This window comes from Anser anser (assembly GCF_964211835.1).
Source record: "Anser anser genome assembly, chromosome: Z".
NCBI classification, from domain to species: domain Eukaryota; kingdom Metazoa; phylum Chordata; class Aves; order Anseriformes; family Anatidae; genus Anser; species Anser anser.
Window position 1 is genome coordinate 11,701,703 of NC_139723.1, and position 16,134 is coordinate 11,717,836.

Genomic DNA, 16,134 nt, shown 5'->3' on the forward strand with positions numbered 1-16,134 from the left:
AGAAAAGAGAAAAAGCACACAGTATTATGATTATGTTTTGAAAATTTAATTTTTGTGCTTTGTTGAAATAATGATTGAGTTGCTGTCAATTTAAGAAGCACTTTTCATTAGTGGGCCCTTGCATATTGCTAGACAATGGCTTGCAAGGAACCAAGGAAACAAGGCTTGCAAGGAGTCAAGCACACGAAATGACTCTTCCATTCTTCCTGAGCTTGTTACTTAATGAAAGCTTATGGTTCGTATTCCTAGTGTGTATTTAGTAGCCTTTTTATTTTAGGGAGAAGGGAAAAACAGAATCCTTAGGATATATTCTACAATGACAAGTAGAGAAGGAATGCTCAGGTCATATTTAGGGTCGGAGGACAAATTTACCTTTCAGAGTTTACTTTTTTTTCACTTTTTCTGTTATTGTACTTGTTGAGTACCAGTAACAATAGAAAAAATGTTCAGTTAAATGTAACATGAACAATTTAAAAAGCAAGTACCTTGGTTTCTGGTTTCCGCTACTATAGTCAGGGATAAACATGGCTATTGAATGGCTGTGGTGAAACTGACTCTATGCAAAAAGCTAAAGATGTTTAAAGTATGACTTCAGAGTTTTAATTGGCAAAGTTAATTTTTCTTTTTTTTTCACCCCCTGCATATAAAATCAAAATACTTGTTGTTTTGGTTTTGGGGTTTCTTAATTGATTTTTAGTCCAAGTCTGGCAATGTTTTATGCCTCAGAGGGTGTTGCATCCCAAAGACAAGGAGTTGGTTTTGTAATGGACTTGTACCTTGTGCCCATATTGCAATTCAGAACTTCTACAGAGTAGGTGTGCTTTATAATTTAGAGCAGTTAAACTGTGGCAAGGCAAATATTTAAAATGGAAAGATCTTGACCTGCTTTGCCAGGCACCTATGGAAGCAGAAATTGCTGTTGAGTATGCTTGCCACTGTGGATGACCTGAGGACACTTAAAAACAGTTGGATTCTTCATTTTCATCCTTCTACTTTTAAGATCTGTCCCTCGTTTCAAATGATTTCAAGGTAGCAGGTTGTCACTACGGCTTGTGGTTTCTCTGACTTTGTGCATTTGTGAGAGTGTTGATTAAACTGCATGAAATCCAGTTGTTGAGTCTTGTATTAATAAGATATGACCATGGACATACAGCAAAATTGGATGATTCATTTAAAATCATTTTCCTTTCCCAGTGCTTAGTTGCCTCTCTTCCTGAGTTAAACCTGGATGAACTGTTTCTCTGCTTTGTCCAGAGTCTGGTAATGATCTAAATAATATATACTGCTTATAATTCCTTTGTGTAAAATACAATTAGTGCTTTCTATGCAAAGCTTACAGACTGGTTGTTTTTACTTCTGGAGCTCTAGTAATTGACCTAGATGCACTGGGATTTATTAGTAGTTTGACAAGTTAGGATTTTTTCTAATCATAGTGCTGTTATTAGTAATTTTGCTGTCAGGGGTGAGTACAGTTTAGAACCCAGACACAGTACTGCCACTTTCTCTGTATATTGGTTTGGTTTTGTGTGGAGATTTCAAAAGACATTGCAGAATACGTGTCTTTACATATTAAACTTGATTTCGGCTCAGTAGTGGTGTTGTTTGTACATGTAGGAATAAATTAATAAAATTATTCTGAGAATTAACTTTTGGAGACCTGGCAAGCAGATTCTAAAATGCAATGTTGGCAGCCTCACCCAAATATTGTAAGTAGGCAGGCACGCTGAAATAGAATGACAAATGGAAGAAAAATCTTGAATTTTTAGCACTAAGAGGACATAACTATATTTGCTATGATTTGGGAAACAAAGAAGTGTTTCATGCTGACGGCTGGAATCACCATATTTTGTTACAACTTGAAATTATTTTTCTTTCTCATAGAGCACAAAACACAAGTTAGGGATAATAATAGAAGCAGACAGCAGTTGAAGCTTTGTTGCAGGTTGCTTACTTCATCTGATGTAAAGTTCATCCCACTGTCACTAAAAGGAGCTTTTCAATTGTTGTGACTGCCCCATCCCTGGAGGTGCTCAAGGCCAGGCTGGGTGGGGCCTTGGGCAACCTGGTCTGGTGGGAGGGGTCCCTGCCCATGGCAGGGGGTTGGAATTAAATGGGCTTTGAGGTCCCTTCCAACCCGAACCATTCTGTGGCTCTGTGATGATTCTAATTGCATTCAGGACTGATGCAGTAACTGATGTTACAGTCTTAAAGTTTATTAGTTTTACTGATTTTTTTACAGCCAAAAATAGAAAAGGGAATACTTATACTCACTACATATACACTTGACTTTTAAAAGCCATTTATAACTTTTTTAGTTTTGATACTTATGCAATATTAGAATGCCTACTAAGGGAGTTTTCTGTGTTTTCTAAGAATTTCAAGATCTCATGCTTTGTCATTGTGATACTTTGACAGGGATTTCTTTTCCAGAAAAGCCCAAGTCTGTGGAAAATTGAGCAGCATTGCAAACATGACAAGTTTATCCAAACCTTAGTTTTAAAAAACAAAATTTTGAATACTTGAGTAAAATTTTGATTGCTGCCTGTTGCAAGTTTCCAGATTTTTTTTTCAAGTTATAGTAGTAAATTGAGTGTAAATGCTTTTAAAGATTAAAGATGTTCCATGGTGTAAAATATAAAATTAGTTTTGTGCCTCTATCTGGATGTATGTTTCTTAAGCTTTTAGCTGACATGTTGTAGTACTGGTAGTCTGAGCAGCACTTCTTTGAGGTTGATTTGACAGCAGCATCTCCAAGGTGCTTTACAGTGCATGAATAATTTGACAGTGCTGTGTAGTCTAATCTGTTAATCACACTAGCTCCAGTTTCCTGGTTGGAGGAGGAAAATTAAAGGCACGTGGAAGGGTGGAGGCAACAACAGCGCTTACAACAGCAGTCTCATCTACCTTGGAGTGTGCTGGTATCTTTCAAATTATAACATCTTAATTTAAAATTTTTAAAGGAATAAAAGCAAACAAGCAAAAAAAGTATGATGCTGATACTCTTTAAAAAAAATACTTGAATGATGTTAGCTTTTTAATATTTTAGTAACAGTAATTAAAGATAGAGAAATGATCCATGTCAGATAGGTATTTTAAATAAGGTCAGAATATCTGAAACTTAATTACAAACGATGGCACTGCCATCTGTGTTCAGTTTGATGTCAGCAGTGGCTGGATTTGGCCAAGATTTAAAGCCCTGAATGCCGTCCAGCACGCTGCTGCCATTATTTCAGCCAGCAGCGTGCTACCTGTTGTCAGCCAGCCGATGTCTGTTGGTGAGGCTGGCTCCAGCCGCATCACGAAGGATGTCTGTTACAGCCAGGGATGTTGTCAGCACTTTTGGCTGAAGTCGTTGTGCTTGAAGGGTAACAGTATGCTTAGTGAAACACTGGTAGCGCTCCTTTATCTGTTTGTCTCCTGGAAGGTCTGTTGTCAGCTTTAAAGGCTGAAAGTAGTCGCTGCTGCCTGAAATAACCCTTGTGTTTTCTAGACCCAGAGGATGAAGTAGGCTCTTGTTTGATCGCGTTGTTTTCCCTCTGCGAGTGTCTCGTTGCTGTAACGGAGAAGACATGCAGAACGCTGCACCACCTGCCGACTCCCCCCTGCTGTGGGTCTGGACAGCGCTGTGCAGCCTCCCGCACCCAGTGGGTCAGGAGATGGCCCGCCTGATGCTTCCCCTCCCAGCAGCCCTCCCTGAGCTGCTGACTGCTGCAGTGGTCATAGAGCTGGGACTTAAAGCACCTCGCTGTGGCACGCTTTGGCTATGTCTTGTTGAAAACAGCTGATTTGAGTGCAAAAGAGTTCTTCAGCATGGATTTTTATATTTTCTGTGTTATGCAGTAAAATCACGTACATATATTTTTAAGGTGAGTTGGTAATGCGGCAGAGAGGGTAAATAAGTCGAGGCACATACCATGCAGTAAGTGTATTTCACGTGCGTGCTGGTTAGCATGGTGAGAAGCAGGGGGAAAGGCGCTGCCTAAGCTTTTTGCTACCTGCCCCTCTCTGTCCTCCCCTTCCTCCCTCGCAGGGAGGATGAATGCTGTATCTTGGTAAAGTTTGTCTCCTTTCCCATATTCCTGCTGCTGATGTGAACAACAAACATGTACAAGCTAGAGACAGACTTTGCAATCTGTATCTGGAATGTGATCATTACCAATGTAATAAGCATTTGTATGGTTTTTAAAAATCTTATTACTTTGGATTTCTTCTTTTAAAACTGATGCATCGATCTTACAAAAAAAAAAAAGTAGACTAAAATGAGAAATACCTCTTTAAAAGAGCAATACAAAGGTTTGTGCATGTGTGTATAGTCAGTTTTATTGCTAATCACTTTTTTTTTCTAGCTGTTTTGCAGAAAAATGGTGAAAAGGGTTCCATGATTCTACTATACCATTACCCAGATTTGTAGAAGTTAAGATGGGGTAACTAGACAGTTTTCAAAACTGTGTTCTCTGTAGTTCTTGAAAGTGCTGAATTTGAAATTGTTGTTAAATACTTAGTGCAGTATATTTAGGTCTGTATTGTGTTTTCGATTTCAATGCAGCATCTGCCATTAGGAACAGCTTATTAAAGCTATTTTTGTGTAATGGCAACTTCATATTTTAGTAATTGTTCTAATCATGATTAGAAAAGATACTTGAGATTGTATAACAGTGTACATTGTCTCAGCTTTAATAACTGTTTATTACTCAATTTGTTGTTCCAAAAAGAAACCTTTATCTTTTCAATAATGAAAGGAACAAGCCTAATACTTTAGTCATTTTTTTTCCTTTTTTCTTTTTCTTCTTTTTTAAATTACCATTCCATGACTTTTAAAAAGTACACTGTATCTTGTTACTGGTGTAGCAGGGAGCTTCAATAATTGATAGCAGAGACAGCAGAGCTGGCTGTATTGCTAGCAGAGCATTCAAGCCTACAGAAGAGCAGCTATCTATGCTAAAACAACATTCTTCAAGGGTGACTGATGATCAGCCTGTTGAGCCAATGTGTTTGGGAGGGATCTTTTGCATTGGACGAGGGAAGGTTTGCATTTTCATGATCATTTCCTGTAAATTTCTTCTGTTTCTTCACATTGAGGTGCTTTTGCTCACTTGGTTTTTTACTTTTTTATTTTAATTTATGTTTAATGCAAATGGTGTTACCTTGTAATTTGTGTTAGTTCAACTCCACTTTCTTTGAAATGTGTTTGTTTTATTTTATTTTATTTTATTTTATTTCATCAGTGGCATTGTACTTTGTACTTCACATTAAATTTTCAGTTTGGAAGTAGAATTTCCAATTTCCATCTCTGCTGTTGCAAACATAGTCTGTGGAAGAAAGAATAAAGGAATATGGCAGGTGTTTAGAAAGCTTATTGTGGAAGTGGAAAATAATGGCAATTTTCATGCTTCTTCACGACCCCTAGCTCTTTTTTTGTCAATCAGATTGTGTAAAAGTTAATGAGATACGCCTCTGAACTTCATTTTAAGTTAACAACAGTTTGTTAATAGCATAACTTGAAAATGCCATGTGTCAAAATGTACCCTTTTTGGAACAGAAATTCTTCTGTTTCCAAGTAGAATCTTGGAGAAAAAGTATCAAAACTGCAATTTATATGCAGGCAAAAAGGTGCTCTTTGAAAGAGTTATTATTTTATTGGGCCACCTTTTTTTGTTGTTCTAGCTATTTCATAGTAGAAAGCTGTGATCATATTCTTCCACTTTTTGACGTAGAAATAATAGTCCAGAAGGAGGCTAACAATTTTCTAGGAAAAACTGTTTTCTTTCAGATGAAATATAAGTTTGTCTGAACTTATTCCATTTGTAATTAATGGAACTGTACTGGAAAATTTGTGATTGTAAGTAAGTTACAGGAAAAATATTGCAGTTGAGAGTTGCAGAAAAAATGTGTTTTTGTTTATATACTACAGTCTTTTCCAATATTAAGATGTTGTTCTTAGGGTTCATTGATTTCAGATGTAACGCTGAATAAACATGTGATATAGTTTTGAAAAATGTACATCTTCTAAAGAAGTATTTCAGGGTAACACTCTTACTGTCCTGTTTCCAACAGTATCTGACTTGTAGACTTCAGAAACCTAAATTTGTTGACTTTAAGATGCTTGCTGTACCTGTTTGCTATAAGTGCAGCCTTATTTATACTTGAATTTCAGAATCATTGACACGCATATTCAGACCACCATCAGAAACTTAAAAATCACAGAACAGTTTAGTAATTCCAAGGAAGGCATCTACTGCAGTAATTTAAAGCTTTACAATATACCTTACTTAGTCAGGGAAATTGGCCATTGTAGATAGAGAAGAATAATTTGTTTCATTATCATGTCATTGTGTGCTGCATCTTGTAGACGCCCCTTAGTGGGCTAGTTAGTCTCTACTACACATTTTACTTGCTTTTAAAGAAATGTCCAAAATTAAATTACGCTTTCCAAACAACAGGTTTCTGATTCCTACTTAGTAATGAAAGAATAAATTGGAACTACCTTGTCTATCATGAGTCAGTAATTCTAAACAAATGCAAAAATGTTGTAGTGAAATAGGAAAAGTGGAAAGCCAATTTGTGATTTAAGAAAAAACAGTTCAATATACTGTGAGGTTTTTTGTGTATTTGGGATGATGGGATGAGATGGGAGAGTGAAGATGCTGAAGAATGGCCTTCTGTTGCAAATGATCTTCCCCACAGTGGGGAAGCAGTATGAGCACGTGGTTAATTGCAAGGAGGAAAAGGACCAAACCGCTGCTTTAAGCACAGATGGGCTATAAGCCAGTCCTCAGTGAGCTGTACTTCTGCAGCCAATACCAACCAGTGTGAGGGCTTGCTGCTGCCAAAAGGATGCTTTTGTAGTCCTGTCCCTTCTCCACGTAGCTCTGCTCCTTCCTTTGCATTAGATCCTGCCATTCTTCAACCCTTCTTTCAGCTGATAAACTTATGAACCCGATTCAGCAGAGAGTTTTGGCAGGTTAAGGGACTGGACCATCTCGTAGAGAATCTCTCAGGCACCAGAGCTGGTGCAGCATAAGCAGCAGGGAATACTGGGGCAAGGGCAGTGGGAGCCTTTCCTTCCACCAAAGTGGTGATGAGCTGTCCAGATCAGCTTACTCCATCTTCTAGAACCGCTCCCTTTAGTCGCAACTTTTTCATGTAAATACTGTTACAGAAAAGTGTGGTACATGTTACAGAAACGTTAACTGCCTTAAGAAATACCTCATTGGCATTTTGAAGAACTGTCATATGAAGAAGTTGATGCTTGACTGGCATCCTAGAGCAATCATACAGGGTAAAATCAGCGCCTAGTTGCTAGTTAAGTCTGGTGTGTTGGATGTGGCATTTTTGGATGAGGAACCTGTAGTGCTCAAACTCTTCTCTGTTGTTGGTTAGAGCCACAAATTGTCAGTATTCCTAAAGCATATACTTTGATTTTCAATATATATATATATATATATAATATATATATATATATTTAACTACAAATGATCCACAATCAAGTTCTTTTGGATAACAACTGGGTTTAAAAAGAGTGCTGTACTTGAAAATGTCTCAAGTTAGTTTTCTGAGGTCAGAACAAATGCTAACCGATGTAGTTACGTGTTTATTCGTATTTGGAAGCCATGTTGCATGCAGACTGAGAGCCTGCTGCCAGCTCATTTCTTTTCATAAACATTTGTTATTGCTAATCTTTTAAAACATAAACTGTAGTAGGGTAAGTAATAAGAGAAATAATAAGTGTAACACAGCTGAACTTGTTAACTAACATCTTGAGACAGAATAAATAGTTGTGTGGTTGGCACTTTTTCATAGAATATTCCGAATCACAGAATCATAGAATATCCCTAGTTGGAACAAACCCATAAGGATCATCAAATCCAACTCCTTCTGTGAAAAATAAATTCACAGCAATAGTGGGTAGTGTGTATTAGAAAGGGAACATTATTGGGAAGAATAAAGTACAGGCATTGTTAAGTTTTTTATCAAGTTCTTTCTCAATAATAGCTTTTACAGTTAATTTTGTCTTTTATTTTTCAGTGTGGACCTGACGAGCTTCTATCCTCTGGAATCAGCAGAAGGACTTTTACCATGAATAATTCTACTCCAGCTACAGGTATATATAAGAGAAAGATTTTTATCATAGTTCTTCTTCAACAACATATGTGTATTCTCTGTTTTTTTTTTTTTAATTTTATTTCTCTATTGTCACCATTAGCAGCTGCACCAGGTCCTGAACTATACGAAATCTGACTTCAGTCTACTGCCATCAGTAGAGGCACTGGAGTTTACCCAGTGTTGTTTAACAACAGTATTGAGAAACTCTAAAACTGACTTGTTGAAATGGGTCAAGATATACCAATTTTCTATAATCATGTTCAACAAGTAGCCTCCTGTAGAGATTCTCAAGTGCCTGCACAATTTTCCTGTAGTTGTGCATTTGAAATATATTTGTTTTGCAGTATTCAAGGCTGTCTGGATTATAGAGTCAGAAGATGAATATCATACACTAATCTCAGTTTGGTGGAACATAGGGCACGTTGTGTGGATTTGTGATAAACAGTTAAGCTGATTCCCTTGAGTGTTCTTGTTCATGCTTTCTACCCTACTTCCAGGATTTCTTGAGCAGCAGCACAGACAGTCCTATGATTTATTTCGCAGTTGTTTTTCTGCCAGTTCATGTCCCCAGGCGATCTCTCCATGGGTTGAGATGTACGCGTTTTTTTTTGCAAGGGAAGCAGTATACTTTTTTTTTTTTTGATCAGGTGGTTCCTCGGTCTGATTCACCACATATCTGCACGAATTGTTCTTCAGCACAGTGTTTTTTGGGAAGAGATAGTGGGAAATTAAGTAGACATGTACAGGGTAAAGAAACTAGTTATATTTAAGTGGTATGATGGCTCAGTGTGAAGCCACAGCCATGGCTTCTTCATTCATGTTAAAGTGGTGTTGCCACCCAAATAAATTTATGCTTCATGTGTTGAGAAAGATGCAGTAAATATATTTGGTTACTTGGAAGTTTACGTCAGGCAAAAAGCTGAAAGTGAGAGAAAGCTGGGACTGCTTCCTTTAGAAATATTTTCAGTTTATGTGGGCTTGAAGTATTCATGTCCCATGTCTGTACAAGTTAACTTTAAGTAAAGTAAATTAATTTACTTGTGACATCTGGGCAATCACCAACCACATGAAGTTTAACAAAAGCAAGTGCCTGGTCCTGCACCTGGGACGGGGCAACCCTGGCTATATGTACAGCCTGGGCGACGAGACACTGGAGAGCAGCCCTGCAGAGAGGGATCTGGGGGTTGTGGTTGACAGCAAGCTGAATATGAGCCAGCAGTGTGCCCTGGCAGCCAGGAGGGCCAACCATATCCTGGGGTGCATCAAGCACGGCATTGCTAGTCGGTCGAGGGAGGTGATTGTCCTGCTCTACTCTGTGCTGGTGCGGCCTCACCTCGAGTACTGTGTGCAGTTCTGGGCACCACAGTACAAAAAGGACATTAAACTGTTGGAGAGCGTCCAGAGGAGGGTGACGAAGATGGTGAAGGGCCTAGAGGGGAAGACATATGAGGAGCGGCTGAGGTCACTTGGCCTGTTCAGCCTGAAGAAGAGGAAGCTGAGGGGGGACCTCATCGCAGTCTACAACTTCCTTGCGAGGGGGAGTGGAGAGACAGGTGACCTATTCTCCGTTATCACCAGTGATAGGACCCGTGGGAACGGTGTGAAGCTGAGGCACAGGAAGTTTAGGCTGGACATCAGGAAGAGGTTCTTCACTGAGAGGGTGGTTGCACACTGGAACAGGCTCCCCAGTGAAGTAGTCACTGCACCAAGCCTGTCTGAATTTAAGAAGTGTTTGGACTGTGCGCTTGGTCTGTGCGGTGCCAGGAGTTGGACTTGATGATCCTTATGGGTCCCTTCCAACTCAGGATATTCTATGATTCTACGATCTGTCATCCATCAGTGGTCATGGTCCTCTGGAGAGGTCCCGTATGGCTGGAGACTTGCTAATGTGATGCCCATCTATAAGAAGGGTCGTAAGGAGGATCCAGGGAACAACAGGCCTGTCAGCCTGACCTCGGTGCCAGGAAAGGTGATGGAACAGGTCATCTTGAATGCAGTCATGCAATGTATGTGGGACCACTGGGGGAATCAGGCCCAGTCAACATGGGTTCATGAAAGGCAAGTCCTGCCTGACCAGCGTCATCTCCTTCTGTGACCGGGTGACCCACCTGGTGGATGAGGGAGAGGCTGTTGACATAGCCTGCCTAGACTTAAGCAAGGCCTTTGACATGGTCTCCCACAGTATTCTCCTAGAGGAGCTGGCAGCCCATGGCTTGCACAGGTACACTGTGTGCTGGGTTAAAAACTGGCTGGACAGCTGGGCCCAGAGAGCGGTGGTGAATGGAGTGAAGTCCAGCTAGTGACCAGTCACCAGTGGTGTTCCACAGGGGTCAGTGCTGGGGCCCATCCTCTTGAATATCTTTATTGATAACTTGGATGAGGGAGTTGAGTGCACCCTCAGTAAGTCTGCAGATAACAGTAAGCTGGGGGGAAGTGTCGATGTGCCGGAGGGTGGGAAGGCCCTGCAGAGGGACCTGGACAGGTTGGGTCGATGGGCAGAGGCCAATGGGATGAGGTTCAACACGGCTAAGTGCTGGGTCCTGCACTTTGGCAACAACAACCCCATGCAGCGCTACAGGCAGAGTGTCTGGGAAGTTGTGCAGAGGAAAAGGATCTGGGGGTGCTGACTGATGCTCACCTGAACATGGGCCGGCAGTGTGCCCAGGTGGCCAAGAAGGCCAACGGCATCCTGGCTTGTGTCAGGAATAGTGCAGCCAGCAGGAGCAGGGAGGTGATCGTCCCCCTGTGCTCTGCTCTGGTGAGGCCGCACCTCGAGCACTGTGTTCAGCTTTGGGCCCCTCACTACAAGAAGGACATCGAGGCCCTGGAGCATGTCCAGAGAAGGGCAACGAAGCTGGTGAAGGGCCTGGAACACAAGTCCTGTGAGGAGCGGCTGAGGGAACTGGGGGTGTTTGGTTTGGAGAAGAAGGCTGGGGGAGACCTCATTGCTCTCTACAACTACCTGAAAGGAAGGTGTGGGGAGCTGGGGGTCGGCCTCTTCTCGCAGGTAACTAGTGATAGGACTAGAGGGAATGGCCTCAAGTTGCACCAGGGGAGGTTTAGGTTGGAAATTAGCAGAAAATTCTTCTCAGAATGGGTGGTCAGGCACTGGGACGGGTTGCCCAGGGAGGTGGTGGCGTCACCGTCCCTGGGGGTGTTTAAGGAGAGGTTGGACGTGGTGCTTAGGGACATGGTTTAGTGGGTGACATTGGTGGTAGGTGGATGGTTGGACCTGATGATCTTGGACGGCTTCTCCAACCTTACTGATCCTATGATGGACAATTGTCTGTCAGCGGTGGTTTCTGAATATTTGATTTTATAAGGGTTCAAAGGACAGAGAAGATGAACCCTTGATAAGCATTTAAGACCTAGTTGCTGTGTTTCCAATGGGAAATAAGAGTAAGGAAGAGCTTGAGAACTCTTCAGAATATTTTTCTCTTCTGTTTCTTAGTTGCACATGTTGGATTGTTAATAATTCTGTTAATTGATTTAGTATGACTTCCATAGGCTTCTGCTTGTCTTGAAATAGCATAAGCTTATGATTCAGTAATTTAATAGCCAAAATGTATTTCAGGCTTGTGTAGATGGTATTTTTGTGACAAGCTGCCAACTGACAAGGAATATGAATTAGTACTGAGGTCATGTGGCTTTTATTAATTACCGTTGTAACCACTGGTACTTCATAGTGACTTCCAGGGTGTCTAAGTGATATTGGACATTAAAATACGGTAGATGTATTTGGCTTCTAATAAATCCAAAAAAAACTGTAGTTATCATTGATGCTTCTCTACTTCATTTTAAGATAAAAATAAGCTGAATTAAAAATAATTGAGATTAATTAAAATTAAAAATAATTGAGATGAAGCTCTTTCCCTAATACCACTGCTTCACGTGCAGCAGTTTTTCTATGTAGTGGGCCACATATCTAGAATATGTTTTGCATTTCTCAATCTGAGGCTCTTCTGTTGGAAAATGTATTCATACAGTCATGAGTCATGATTTTGATGAACTCCTGTTTGTAAATCCGGGCCCCAAATTTCATTTTGTTCTAAGACTTCTCTAATGTATATCTGTTGACTGTTTTCACCCGAGTGTGAAATTCTGAAAAGGTAATGGCCTTGGGCATGCTTTAAAGAATTATTGAATTCATTTTGAAGGTTAGATGCCAAAAAAACTACATGATTATTGTTCTGCATCAAGATTCATATCAGGCAATAAGTGGAGAAAGAAGTATGGTTTAAAAATGCTGAGGTCTTTATAGGTGGGATGGAATGAGTGCTAGCTTTTATTGTCGATTTAGTGACTTACCTGAAGCTCCACAATACTTAGTATACTTACTGCATTACCAAAAGGAGGCATTTTAATAGCACATGAGATTTTTAGGTCAGGTGTTGGTCACTATTCAGAAGCCAGAGTCAATATATGCTTGCTAATGGGTAGATAGTGAAGTAAAAGATGCACGCTGTACGTGCACGGGTTGAAACCGTTCTGTTAAGCACTGGCCTTGTTGGCTGAATACCTGACCTGAAAACTCCTGTAACACTCAGTGAAGATGCTGAGAGAAAATCCTGTGCTTGCCACTTCGTTCCATTTTGTCACCTGTGATGAGTCAGAGCCCTTGTGGCATTACTCCTGCAAAAGACTCTCACCTTAAACTAAAGGCAAAATTCTTCTTAGGTTTCACTTGCTGTTTTATTTAGTCAAGCAGTCCTTGGCTTAGTCAAATCAGGGACTTAGTCATGTCTGTTTTGAACCTTCAAACTAGAATTAACAAGATGAGACCGGTTGTTAGGCTTTAATAGAAATATATCCTGACCTGCCTTGGTATTGATAAGTGTTAAGTACCTTTCCCTTTGTTTTAAAATGTCATCCCCTGCAAGTTTGCCACTTGTTCACATTTTCCAGAATGCACAGAGAGCACAGGATGGCATTTCTTGATGGAAAAAGCAATGCATAACAAGCTCTTTTTTTATACAGGGAGGGTATTAATTACCCTGACTTATGTACAGAGTAAGACTTGAGTGAAATACTTCTCAGCTTTAGATTGTTTTCAAAACTTAGAGGAAAATATGAAATTACTTGCCAACCTCATACAGATCTTTGTTCCTAATCCTTAGGGATTCTCTGGAATATCAAATGAAACACGAGATGTTAAGGTTCTCTCTCTTGCTGGAATGAAGCTGTTTGTAGCACATAATTTATTCATTTTTTTAAAAAGAGCTGTTTCTTAACATAAGTGGTATACCTTAAGTGGTATACAGTTAGACTTAAATACAGTTTCCATTGGATATGCTGTCTTCTCTCTCATTTTAGGAAGTTTTTTTCATCAAGTCTCTTAAACCTCTATATCTTGCTCTAGGAGAATCTATTACTAGGGTGTGTAGTTTGGCTAATGACTTTCATTTTTGTTACTTTAACAGTTATTACTCCATTGTGATAGTTCCTTTAACAATATGCCTGTTTCAGATGTGGTGTTCTGTTTAAAAATTCTCCCAAGGTCTCTGAGTCAGTTCCTTGAAATGTAACCATTGGTCACTTACCTGTTACAGGATCCAAGTAAGCATATGTTGAAAAATAAATAAATAAATAGCCATTTGCCAAAGTGGAAGACTTTAGAATCTGTACAGATTTCATGCTTCTCTGCTGTGTATCCTTTTTAAAGGCAACTCTGATAAACTTAAGATTATGTGGGACAACAGGCTTTCTTTATTTTTTTAATCATTTGAGGTAGTAACTGAATCTAGTTAAGGAATTAATAATGCAGGAAGATAGGTTGGGAATAAAAACAAATGTGTTACAGTAGTTAGAGTAGTCCCAGTTACTACTGACTTGCACCTGTTCTGCGTAAATAACTTTTTATAAATATGTTACATGCATATTTGGTAAGAAGTTATCAGCCTCTTCGGCTGTAGGACTTCAAAACAAATAAGCAACCCCTCCTCCCCCCAAAAATACCATCCTTACAGTGGAGATTTGGAACAGCTGAAGGGGGCCTTTTTAAACTGTCCATTGGTTATATACGATCTGTCCTTTCTTACTATTCAGAGAGCTACAGATAACAGTCAATGTCAATACTGAGACAGCAATTTCTTTCTTTTGGCATTTATACTGCATAATACGTGTGTCTTGTTTCCTTGTCCATCCCTTTCCCTAAATACTTTAGCTAATGGGAATGACAACAAGAAATTCAAAGGAAGCAGATCTCCATGCTCCCCTTCTCGTGTGCTTCATCTTCGTCAAATTCCAAATGATGTCACTGAAGCGGAAGTCATTTCATTAGGTCTCCCTTTTGGCAAAGTAACCAATCTCTTGATGCTAAAAGGAAAAAGTCAGGTATGTTTTCAATGTCTTAATTATAAGAGCAAGGCTGATGATGTCATTCATGTTATATAACCCTTCTGGTATTGCATTTGACCGAAATGATTGCAGTGATGTCTAAATATTTCATTGAGGGCTCAAGATTTTCCTGTTTTCAAATGTGGAAGGATGTCTTGGTATTTAATGCTTTTAATATATTTTCAATTAAATAATTACCTAGTAACTTGCTGATAGTAATGGTAAACATTTAAACACCTTATGTAAGAATACGTAGGTGATCAAGAACTATGTTGCCACTATTTAGCTGTCTTGAAATAACCTGCTTAATTAAATAATTAACATGCATATTAATTATTTTATGTGAAATAAATTGCTTAAGTTTTTTTTTTTAATTCTTTTAGATGAGAAGGGGTAGTTGACGTGATGAATGAACACTAAAATCCTAAAAATAAAAGGCATTCATTCATAAATTGAACACTGGACTGGGTTAATATTGTGAACAAACTGATAGATGTGTTCTGTTCCTACTGCTTCGTTCAGTATGTGTATCTGCAACCTAAGCAATAGTGCTTTGATTTAGGAATCTAGTAAATTCATTAGCAGTGAATTTTCATTAGGATAGCTTCCCGCATGTCATACTTATTCCACCACTTTTTTAGTGAGTGCTGAGAGAGCACATGTCATTGCAAGACCATTCTCATACATAAAAATCTATTAAGAATATCAAATCAAATATCCCCCACAAACTTGCATACATGAACACATTTTAATGCTGAGCAAATCAGCACTACAATTTCATGTAATCTTTTTTCTAGTGAGAGTGGAATTGGGAATAAATGATGGTTTGATGCTTTGTTCTTTCCTGTAAACAGAACAGTGTTGAAAACTGTTATATATTTGTTGCAGGCTTTTTTGGAAATGGCTTCTGAAGAAGCTGCTGTTACCATGGTGAACTACTATACTCCTGTTACACCTCTCCTCCGCAGCCAGCCTGTTTATATTCAGTATTCCAATCACAGAGAACTTAAGACTGACAATCTACCTAATCAGGCCGTAAGTATAATATTTCCATTTAACAGGGTAAAATTGTACATGACTTGCATTAGTAAATAAGCAGACTACTTTCTACTAGTACTACACCAATAGTCAAATTCTAATAGATTTTTTTCTGTCAATTGTAATCTAGACAGGAAGTTATTTCAGACAGAGACGTCTCAATATTACTGTGGAGGAGCTCAGGTTCAGGAATGTTCATCCCAATGACCATGAAATCCAGTGAAGGTGGCAGGAAGCCTGCATGGATGAATAAGCCGCTTCTGACTGAACTCATACATACAAAGGAGGCGTAGAAGAGGGGGAAGCATGGACAGGTGACCCAGGAGGAATATAAAGACATTATCTTAGTACGTAGGATTGTGGTTAGGAAAGCTAAAGCCCAGATAGATTTGACTCTAGCAAAGGATGTGAACAGCAACAAGAATGGCTCCTGAAAGTGCATTGATAGCAAAAGGAAGACTTAAGGCACACATGGGCTTACTGCTGAACAGGGCAGGAGCCTTGGTGACAAAAAACATGGAGAAGGCTGAAGTGCTAGGCACCTTTTCCCAGTCTTTATTTGTTAAGACTTGCCCTTGGGAATACCAAGCCACTGAGCCCAGTAGGGAAGCCTTGAGGGAACTGAAGAAGTATCTCATTAGGGAATATTTAAATAAA

The 16,134-nt window shown here is 39.5% G+C and overlaps 1 protein-coding gene across 3 annotated transcripts in view; it reads left to right on the forward strand.

Moving 5' to 3' along the window:
• The window catches only part of PTBP3 (polypyrimidine tract binding protein 3), a 65,075-nt gene that overhangs the window by 19,774 nt on the left and 29,167 nt on the right, over positions 1–16,134 (forward strand). For all 3 annotated transcript variants that reach the window (XM_083816485.1, XM_083816484.1, XM_083816486.1), the window contains exons 2-4: positions 8,026–8,101; positions 14,267–14,436; positions 15,328–15,474. In XM_083816485.1, the coding sequence (XP_083672611.1) occupies positions 8,077–8,101; positions 14,267–14,436; positions 15,328–15,474 (342 nt within the window). In that variant the 5' untranslated portion in view covers positions 8,026–8,076. The remainder of the gene's footprint in view (positions 1–8,025; positions 8,102–14,266; positions 14,437–15,327; positions 15,475–16,134) is intronic.